The 11,084-nt window shown below is 42.8% G+C and overlaps 1 protein-coding gene across 1 annotated transcript; it reads right to left on the bottom strand.

Annotated features, from left to right (window-relative positions):
- Positions 1 to 5,969: 5,969 nt before the first annotated feature.
- Positions 5,970 to 8,897, bottom strand: LOC133923574 (uncharacterized). The gene is made up of 3 exons (XM_062368855.1): positions 8,585 to 8,897; positions 6,430 to 6,504; positions 5,970 to 6,274 (listed from the first exon to the last, which is right to left on the bottom strand). The coding sequence occupies exons 1-3, from the start codon at positions 8,681 to 8,683 to the stop codon at positions 6,092 to 6,094; spliced, it is 357 nt and encodes a 118-aa protein (XP_062224839.1). The 5' UTR covers positions 8,684 to 8,897; the 3' UTR covers positions 5,970 to 6,091.
- Between the last annotated feature and the right edge of the window lie 2,187 nt (positions 8,898 to 11,084).

The following is an 11,084-nucleotide window of genomic DNA, read 5'->3' as shown; positions in this document are numbered from 1 at the left end:
GGTAGTGTCCAGCCCTGAAACGGCGACAATGCAATTTCCTGACGTTGACACCATGGGTAACCGCCGTTCGTATCCACCAGTGGCTCCTCCGGACCGACGTACTCCACGTGAAGACGAGTTCTATCCAATCGGTTGCTGATGTGTCTACCCTGTAGCGCTCATTGTACCTTGATCGAGATCGATCGACTGAACAGATAATCGTTCCATCTCCCGGCGGCACGTTAATGTGAAGGACCAGCGCTGCTACGATCGACCCAATCAATAATGCGGTTGCCACGGAACCCATACGCGTGGCCAATGGCTGTACCCGAGCCAACAGTGATCACAGTAATAACGCTGTCGCTACAAGAATTGAGATGTTCTTGTCCCATCCAAAACCAGTCGAAATCAGTTGCCGTCACCTCTGCACAGAGCTGCTTCCAGTCACCGCAGCGGGGTTACTCAATTGCTATAATTGTTCAGTAGAGGCCGCGCATTGTAACCATCGATACAACTAGGCAGGCCACACGGTCATCAGAAACACCCACTCCGGCTTCATGTCAAGACCACGGCTGCATGACCTGCCATCACTGTCTAAATTGTCTTCTTCACTCCATCACAGTTCAGAAGAGTCTCTCTTCAACAGCGAAGGGTGACGAAGCACCAGCTCGGCAGCGACCGATTTAGCCAACCAGATGAGGTTTAGCTTTTTGACAAAAGATGAATTCGTGCCAAACTGCATATCAATACTAGCTGCTACTCAAGTTTGTCAGAGTTCAGACAAATTTTGCTTCACGACTTTCGTACCAAGCCCTCCCCGTCTTGTCCTTCACTTTCTACTTTCTAGTCACGCCATTAGGCAAAGAATCTTCTAGAAGTAGCACCAAATCTCACATCATTTTCTTTTACTAGCATATACTAGTACTGATAGCATTTGCTCTGTCGGGTGAGCATGACGCTGGTACTGCATAGGGTACAGATTCCTCGCTGAAAACCGGCATCACCGGCGGACAGCCTTTAAGATTTGACGGCCTCAAACGAAGCGTTCGATTCTTTTTGCATGCACAAATAATTCAGCATTAGCCCAGAATTAGCCCGACTCATCGGAGACGATCAAGATTCGACATAAATCAGCTCGTCAACAGCTTCTTGGTCCCGATCGACAACAACACCGTTCTTTTTTAAGACTAGATCTGAGCATTTCCTGCTATGTTTGGAGGTGAATAGATGGCATCCCAGTGTCAGCCCAAGTGTTTCTGGACAAACCGGTACGATTCAAGGTGTTGCTGATGCTGTCAAGGTCCCGGCCTCCCGGGATGGCCAATTGAGTACTTAGCACCGGAAGATGCAAAACCTGCTTGCCCATGTACAGCTCCACCCACTGATTGGAGTGGCGAGCCTGCTGATGACAATGTTTTACCGCGCCTTTTGTTTGTTTCAGACAAAAGAAATAAATCCCGAGAGGCACAGCACAGGTGAGTCATCCAATGATTCAACCCGGACAGGCTGACAGGGTCAGGCAAGCAAATGGGCCAGAGCCGGACCGGACAAATCTCCTGCGAGGTACCATCACGTACTACTCGAGGTAACAACTATGCCATCTTGGAATGTCACCTTCCAACTGCAAGAAGCACAACATGCTACTCCAAGTATAAATTCTGCCAATGGCATTTTCGGCCTCGACTGTTATTTTGACAGAAAAGAAACACGTCGGTTCGTCGGTACTATCATCTTCCAATTTGATGTTCCATTTTCTAAGAACAAAGTGTGGATTGTGCATTTAAATCTCAAGTTTCAAATGAAACATGGGAGAGAGGACAGATGCCCATCAGGACTTACTGGGCATTATTCATATTTCTATTGAATTAGACTGTACATTTTCGGTTTGTGATAGCTGTGATAGCCAAGAGAAAGTGATGGTCATGAGAACAAATTGTGTTCAAATTGTTCATGTTCTTTTGAATTTTGGAATGCGCAACAAGAAACTTATGGAGTTTGGACTACCATGCTATGGTTTTTCCTTTTGTATGTGAAGTTCATGTTCTTGTACAAAGGAGGAATGCCAAATTTGGTGTGCATATGAAAAACTTTTGATTGAGATTTGTGTAGTTTTTTTTATAGAATGTGTGTTTTGTCAATTTTCTTTTGTGAAGTTCATGTCATGTTCAAAGGATTGAAAATATGTGATTAAATTTGAGATCTGTACAAATTTTTTGTTTGAATATGTTGCACATTTGAATTTATCTAGAGAACAATGATCTGCAAGGCTAGAGAACAATACTATTTCATTCAAAAAAAGAGAACAATATTAAAATTTGTGTTGAAGGCGGGTGCTCGAAACTTCCCATCATACCACCACAGAGAAACGCACATGGATAGGAGAGAGATTATGATTGGACATTGATCAATTTCCAAAGCCTACTCTTTCTTTTGGCACACATCTCAAAGAATCCTTGATAGCAAAGCATAAAGTTTGGAGATCATAGCAACCGGAGAAACGAGGACATGTTTAGCAGACTTTTCAAAGCAGTTTTTAAAGTAGAACTAATAGGATCTTTGCTTAACGATAATTTTTAGTTTTTAAGTGATTCTACGAGAGTGATTATCTAAAATAAACTAGATGTTTAAATAAAAAAACAGTTTTTTTTCTGATTCATTGCTATAGAATCACTTCTTAGTAAAGTTTAATCTAGAGAATCACTTTCAACAATAAAATCGTTTTCTACATAAAATCCTTTTTTTTATAGAATCAATTCCTCAAAGAATTTGGATGTTGGGAAACTTTACCAAATAGACCTTAAATATCCCTGCAACACAACAGTAACAAAAATTGGTACCTCCATTATAGCAATCTAAAATAATAATATCTATCTATTCAATTATCTTAATATTTGAAGGGAAAAAGGAGCCCCTATGTTCGCTCTTAAATTCACGAAATTACCACGTTAATCAAAAAAAGAAAAAATAATATAGATCACTTATTGTTATGAACATGTAGCGATATAGATTAAACCAAATAGTTCATATCAAATATAATTAATAAATAACTAAATTCGCAATTAAAAATTATGAAAATTAGCAGTTCGATTTTCATATGGTTTGGGAAGCAAAATATCTAAATAAAGAGTCTAAATAAAATAAAATAAAGAATAATTGAAATTGGGGGTTAGAATAGAAAAAAAAATGATACATATCAAATATAGTCTTAGAAAAAATCAAATATAAAAATCAAAAGTTTATGTAAATATAATTAATCAAATATTATCGTAATAAAATATTATAGTAAGGCTAGTCATACTATTTAGCACGACCATCTTGCTAGTTATCACCGCAAACAATAAACAAAATAAGTCTAGCGGTAATACTAACTTTTCACTGTTTTTCAGTAGCTGTTTAGAACATGACATCAAGCTTCTCAGAGCTAGGCCTGTGTCTGCCCGTGGTGTTGCGCTCAAATGTAATTTCTGCCAGCTTGCTTGAGATTAGATGAGGATGGTGGTTATTGTTTCATCAAGTGCAAGTTTGTGAGGAAGTGCTGGCAAGACCTGGGATTGGAACAAACCCGACTCAATTTACTTGAACTGAACTCAACTTAGGAAGTGGTGCAACACGTGCTTTCCTTGGAAGAGGGTATCAGGCTCAAATATATCATTCTTCTGTGCACATGGTGGGATGTTTGCAACAAAGTGAATACAGGAGAGCAGTTTAAATTCTGTGATGAGGTTACCTATAGAGTGAACTCTTTGACCTCTGAGATGTATCGGCCAAACCGACTGAGAAAGAGCCAAGGAAAATACAGAAGTGGTGCCCCCACCACCTGACGTGCTCAAGGTTAACATTGATGGCACCTTCATCGAGGACAGAAAGTCTGGGGCTTGGGGCTTCATCGTCGGGGAAAGCTCCTCAATTGAACATACTCCGCAAGAAAGAGACCAGTTTTATCGAGCCATCCAACCTTACTTAAAAAATTACATCAATAGTGCACCAAGGGGAATTATTTTTATAGTTTGGCAATACATGAATTGCACAAGAAGAATTAATTTACAAGAATACAAAGTTTCTGCATTCTATAACCACCATGGATTAGAGGAATTTAAGCTTTGTCTTTGCTGGAATTAAACAAGAAAAAATAGTGTTTGTAGGTTCAAACTTCTGTGTCATTTTAAGTTTAGTGAAACCATAAATTATCATCACACATTAGCATGCACACATGCCGAAGAAAACAAGTACAGTCGATTAGCCGTTAGTACTTCATTTATAAGAATACAAAGTTTCTGCATTCTATATTACAGTTTAGCATAGACAATCGCAGCACAAAGCATATCACTAATTTGGACCTTGCACACCCTATTATATGTTATTATGGAATCATAGGGGCAAATAGATACAAAGAGGGGGAATAACAATACTTGACCATGCAAGCTAGGTCCTTAATTCTCACAAGACTTCTTGAATGCAATCAGTTGGAGATGTCAGATTCTTTAGGTAGGCAATGACAAAGAACATAAAGCGAGGTTTTTATTCTAACAGTCACAAAATTGACAAAAGAATTTCTTACAATGGAAATAATTAAGGTTTTTCTTCTAGCAATCACCAAGTATGCATTCACATCTAAAGAAGTGCAAAATGTTGTTAAAGTGTTAAGACTGAGTGCAGCAGACACCATTTTAGAACAAGAGACAAGTAGGGAAAAACAATCAAAACAGTTCAAAGTTAAGAACCCTAAAACACATTATCTCCAAATCAGAGCAAATGCATCTAGAAACCATTACCAACTCCATATCTGGAACACTTCTAGTAGCAAATCTATATCTAGAGCAATTTACCTTGTACCAATTTGAACACATGCTTAAACCTAGGATCACAAAGAGGAAATATATAAGAAAATAAACTACCTTGCAGGCCGGTCTTGTAGGGGATGGGCAACATTGTTTTGATGGGGAGGCTGGCACCGATAGGGAGGAGCAGCGCTGGGAGGGATGGGGAGGGAAGTGCGGCGGCAGGAAGGGATTGGGCAGCGGTGGGCTTGCCGGGTCAAAGCACAGAGTGCTGGTGGTGGCAGCAGATCTGGTGTGCGGTTGGCTAGGTTGGGGTAGCAGCAGGCTAGGGTGACGGCAGATCTTGGGATGGGCTAACTGGGGTGTGAAGCGGGTGGGGCGCGGGTGGACAGAGGATGCATGGGATTGAGCTGCCAGTGGAGATCTACAGTGGCTGGATTGGAAGAGGGGAGTTGTTTGGGAGCAGCATACTGAAGGATGAGAATTTGGGGGAGGCATCGTGTGGGGGATTTTGGGAAAGAGTTTTTGTTGTAACTGTTTGCTACCTGCTGAATTTCAAATGTGCCTAAAATTTTCCTGGCTCGGTGACAAACAGATTTTGTCATTGAGGTGTACTAGGCACCGTCCCTTTTTTTTTTAAATGATGATATATAGTAACGGCATAAAGTAGTGGATATTTGATGATGACAGTAGCAATTCGTCATAGACATACATAATGAAACTATCCCACTACAAACTAATGACTAAATTTCTTGAATCTTCACCAAATAACCGTCATTTGTAACATTTTTTTGGTTTTTTCATAATCATTTTTTCATAGATGATTGAATTTTTTGTAGTGAGAATTTAACGAGATAGGAGCAAGCGGAGAACGGATGAAGTGTTGAAAGATCTCTGCAACATATCTTGTGGGATTGACACTATCGCTTGTTTTGATGCGTACTACAATTTTTTTTTCTTTTTCGTAAGAATCCTACTAGAGGAAGTCAAGAAACGAAACATGATATTACACACATTATATGAGTCTCCTTGCTGGCATTTTTCGGATGAAATTGTTGGCATTTTTGGGATGAACTTGCTGGCAGCAACGCTTCGATCGCCTTTTATTTCCATAGAAAAGAAACGTCGACGATTTCAGCTCCACACGAAGCTGAAGAAAGTGCTTGACAGCGCTTGACGGACGCTGCCAGGCTTATTCCATATGTTCCACGGCTACAGCTCGCAACCGAAAAACCTAAAACAAAACGAAATGAGCTTCTTGCATTGTAGTTGCTGCATCCTGCGAGGGTTTGTCATGGTTTATATTAGTCGCGTTGCACCACATGCATAATTTCTCAAGGGGGAGAAGCCTCGGTCTTCGGATCGGTGGGGGCAACCTCGGGCTTTTGATAGGTGGCCTGGCCGCTCCCGCTTGCCTCGTCGCTCCCATCGAGCTCTCGCAGGAACCTCCGGATGGTGTCCGCCAGCCCTTCAGAGGGAGTTTGCACAGGTGAGGCGCCATCCTCGACGTCAGAAGCCTGCGCATATGGCAGCAGAACGGGAGAGTGATATGCTAGTTTCTTCTCATCATTATGTCAGGAGCAGCGTGTATCTGCAGGGTGTAGCCTGTGCGTGCTGAAGTGATTGAAGCAGGCCTAGCAACGAAATAACAGTAGTGGGGGAAGCGCTTCACCTGTGTCTCTTCCAGGCCTTCAGGTGCTCTGTGCTGCTCCAGCCATTCATCGATCTTCTCCATAAGTGGCCAGAACTGCATGCAGGCACAAAAGGAACATGTATATAAGCACGCAGCATGCACTGCCATGATTTTTTTGCTTAAGCGATGAGATCTCGTAATTAGCGTGTACCTCTCGTACCATTGCTTAGTGTATATCGGGAACTTAACAAGGGAAGAACGAAGAAACACTGGTTTTTTATGAATGATGCACAAACTGACCATATTCGGGCAACTCTTTTTGGAAACCTTACCACTTAATAGGTAACGCAAGCTTGCTTTGTTAAGGCATTAACAATGCTAGGTGCTTAAATAAAGAAATGTTGAACATATATATAAAAATTATAATTTTCAATACAAACAAAACTATAAATACTTAAACATAGTTAACTATCTTATTAGCATTGAGAGTAGTACAATTATCAACTGTAGTAGTATAAGTGCTTAGACGGAGTCGTGGGCAATGTACTTACTTAAGCACTACTACTTATATTAGCTATAACAAGATAGTTAATTATATTTAAGCGCATATAGTCTTTGTTAGCGTTAAATTTTTTAATTTTTATATAGGTATTTAACACTTTCTTTTCTTAAGCACCTGGTATTGTCCATGTGCTAATATAAGCAGTGGTGCTTAAGTAAGTACATTGTCCTCCGTCTAAACACTTGTACTAGTGCAGTTAAAAAAAACCTAGTTTTTTTCCCATATGCGTCTTCTCTAAGCACTATATTATACATGATGCCATCTCGGATGAGAAGCAGTGATCCCTCAGCTTGGTAGCAAGATGGACAAAACACGGGAGCAACGGGACCTTGTCCTCGACTCAACACACGAGCGACCACTACATCGACTCAGTTGAAGATGGAGCGCATCAACGAGGTTTAGGGAGAAGTAGCACGATGCGTGACCTCCAAAGCATGCTGATGCACAGATCTGAGGAAACGTCGCGCCGCTGGGCCAGGGGTAGGCCACCGGGTCGCCCACAACACCACTGGACGTAGTGGCACACCATAGGGCCGCTGCGACATCAGGCGCGTGGAACCATCGGGTACACATGGATCTGCGCCAGGTCGAGCCATCGCGTCACACCGTCGAGCCGCCAAGCCGCTCGGGGTGCGGATCCAGCCACCGCACTATCGGATAGTCACGCAACGCCATTGGACACGTAGATCCGTTCATCGTGCCACCAGACTGCCGCGTTGCATCATCGGGCGCACAGACCTGGTCGCCGCCCCACATCGCCAAGTGCTCCACACAAAGGATATGACCGCCAGACTTGCCTAGCGCAACAACATGATGTCACGGACACGAAGAGGAAAGGGGTGGAGAGGAGGAGAAGGAAACCGTGACGGTCGCCACTACCGGCCGACGATGGCGGTGGTGGCCGCGCCAAGGAGGCTATCAAGGTGGGGAGGCGGAGGGTGGGGGTCGGGGTTGCCCCCGAGTCGCCACCGAAGGCCGTGGCATCATGTAAGATGATATCATACTTTTACTCGGGGGTCGGCCCGAGTCAGCCACTAAAAGTTCAGTTGGACTTATATGTTATCCATTGGGGACGGGTTAGTGTAAGTATGATACCTGGTCATAAAAGGTGTGTGCAGGCTAAAAAGTCTAAGTGGAAATGGTCACATTGAAGTAAAAAAATTACCAGAAAGGCTCAACTAATGATAGATATTTACTATGCATAGTTCAAGAAAAGAGCCGGATGGCCCTGCAATCCCCTACCAACCCCTTCGTTTTTATCTATATTTTTGCCAACGGAGGTGGGAGGCAAGACCGGGAATGGGTTTTAGGATGTGAGACTAACCACATCATTGATTATTCTCAAATCCGGCGGCTAGGTAATTGCTACGCCAACACATCGTTGATGTTGACGTAGCACCGATAATAGAGGGATCTAAACGAAAAAAAAAATCCACTCAAAGAAGCATTAAATCACATGACAGATCGAGTAATATTTTGCAAAATAAGCGTGTAGTATTTTATTTATTTTTTTGCTTTTGAAAGGCACGAGCATGTCACATGTAGATCCATGAGATTCTCACCAACGAAATTGCATCGATAAACAAGAAGAAATCGAAGCCGTGCGTGAGAGAGAGAAGACGGAAATTAAACCTGTTCAGTGACGATCTCATAGTCCCGCCGGGCCTTGAGCTGCCTCCTCTCTGCCTCGTTGGGCACTGGATCCACCTTCTGCCTCTCGCCTCTCTCCATTTCGCCTTGGCAAGAAACAACCAGATATGTATGATGCCTATGTATACGAGGATCTGAGACTACTATCTCAACTTTTCAAGCGGTAGCCACGGAGTCGCAAGGAACACGGCAAGAGTCCTGTGCTGTGCTGATCCGGTTGTCGGACACAAGGAGGGTGCTGCTCAAAAGCACATCACCGCTTCACCAGAGAAGCGTTACTCGTCGGCACAACCAGCCATGGGCGTGAGCTGTGATTCCGTCACTGCCCACAGTCTAGTTACTTTCAGTTACACTACTGTGGTGAGTCCCGTAAAAGAATTACTTGGGTGAGTAGTTGGGATCGGTTTCTCTGACTTCATCTCGGTGAAGTCAGAGAGCAACAGTGTTTTGTGAGAGGATGAACAATGTTTCTGATGTCGAACGCCGTAGCAGCGGTACTGTAACAATAGAATTGTAGCAAATCCGTTAGTTATCGTAGCGACTTTTTTACTATTCACAATATTGTACCATCCAATCTAACTCGTTCATCTCAAATCAACGGTAATCTGACCTATTCATCTTAAACCAACGGTGAACGGCTCGTTGAAGTCATCTGACTTCACCGGAGGGTGAAGTCAAACGATCTCATTCTGAATAGGTGATGGTACTGGCAACCGCTAGCAGTGAGGTGAAGTCAGACGATCTTATTCTAAGTAGGTGACGGCACTGGCAACCGCTAGCAGTGGGTGTTTCCTTGCAGCAAGCTGACCAGGGCATATTTTCGTTGGACACCTGGATGAAGCGTCTAGCTAAAAGATATGGCTGAAAGGGGATCACATATGACGAGTGTGCTGTGCGTAAAAGAGTTCGACCTTCTATGTGAAATTGTTCAAACAACATATGGAAGATATTGGTCACGGTTTTAAAAAATGTTGAATCAAGTCTTTCAACATTTGAATGACTCAAAGTTATAAATCTAGTACATGATAATTAATCACGAGGATTGAAAAAAAAAAGAAAAAGAAAAGTAGGCTCCTCTCCTTCGCGTTGGGCTGACCTCTCCCGCTCATTGGGCCGACATGGACCTGCTTTCGCTCATCGGTGGTTGATCTATGCCTAGAGTAAATTCGGTTAACCTGCATATAGAAGGTCCTCTAAGAAAGACTCGTTTTCTTTTGAAATTTCAAATGAGCAGTGATGATGACGCACGAACCCAGTGAAGACCTGATCAGGATCTCGTGCATGCATGGCACATCGGCTGCTGTTTGGATCTGGCTAATCGGAGCCCATTAAGAGCTCAGCCAAACTGACGTGCCACAGTGCCAGGCTGCCGGTTGATGGCTCCATGGGAAAACCCCATAGGTAGCTCCAGACCTGGCCAAATGTGCTGCCCGACACGAATGGGCCTAGTTGGTTTGGCTAACTAATTGAGTCATGTTGTGCCAGCCCGTATGTTAGAGACGTAGCTTATGGCACGACCTGTAAAGTATAGTGTCGGATTGGACTGGTCCGGGCACGGTTGTGATACGGCGGACCGTGTCAGGTGGGGCGGGGGCGGACGGGACGGCCAAGTAGCGGGGCGGATGATCGGGGCGGCGTGACTGAGGCGGGACAGTTAGGTGACGGGGCGACAGGGCGGGTCGTGCAGATTCAAGGCTAGTCGTGCACGCCCCAACGCTTCGTGCCATACTGGCCTGACACGGTTAAGCTCGGGTCGTGTTGTGCTTAGGCTGTGTCTATAGTGGTATGTCTCGGGTCAACCGCACAACCCGTTTGGATAGCTTTAGGTAGCACATTCGATTTGGGCTTAAAGCTAGCGCGCTTTGAAATTGGTGCGGCAGATTGATTGGGCTAGCGACAACGCGCTACGGGAGTGGTAGGTGTGCACGGTGAGGGGATATGTGTCGATGTATGGCTTGGTGGGTGGAATTTAGTTGGAGCACACATTTCTCTCTCAAACCATTAGTTCATTTTTAAATCCGTTTGAATTGTAGTATTATTTAGAATTAATGTAACAAAACAAGATCTCATATGTTTATATATATATATATACTAAAAGTTCTTGAATATACTGGTTCAACATCGTTTGAATCATGGTATTATTTAGAATTAATGTAACAAAATGAGATCACTTATGAATACTTTTTTCTTATTTTTTTGTCTTTTTTGAAAAGCTCATGAATATACTAGTAAAACATTTTTAAAATATTAGTTCAATGTTTTATGTGAAAATATTGAAATATAATATGAAGAATATTGACATTGGATTTTAAAATATTAAATCTAAGTCTCTCAAAATATTAAAAGACATAAAATTATAAACGTAATACGTGATAATTAATTACCAGTGTTCCAAAAAGTTGAACCAACATTTTCAAATGTTGAAATAGATTTAGAAAAATGTTGAACCAAATCTTCCAAAATATTGAATGCATACAAGAAG

This window comes from Phragmites australis, chromosome 7 (genome assembly GCF_958298935.1).
Source record: "Phragmites australis chromosome 7, lpPhrAust1.1, whole genome shotgun sequence".
Taxonomy (NCBI): Eukaryota; Viridiplantae; Streptophyta; class Magnoliopsida; order Poales; family Poaceae; genus Phragmites; species Phragmites australis.
Note: the sequence above shows the minus strand (reverse complement) of the source record. Positions and strands in the feature narration are given on the sequence as shown.

Coding starts and splice junctions, on each gene's coding strand:
- LOC133923574 (XM_062368855.1), bottom strand. CDS start 8,683: ATGGAGAGAGGCGAGAGGCAGAAGGTGGATCCAGTGCCCAACGAGGCA. Junction 6,505..8,584: donor ATGAGATCGTCACTGAACAG/GTTTAATTTCCG, acceptor GCCTGCATGCAG/TTCTGGCCACTTATGGAGAA. Junction 6,275..6,429: donor AAGGCCTGGAAGAGACACAG/GTGAAGCGCTTC, acceptor CCATATGCGCAG/GCTTCTGACGTCGAGGATGG.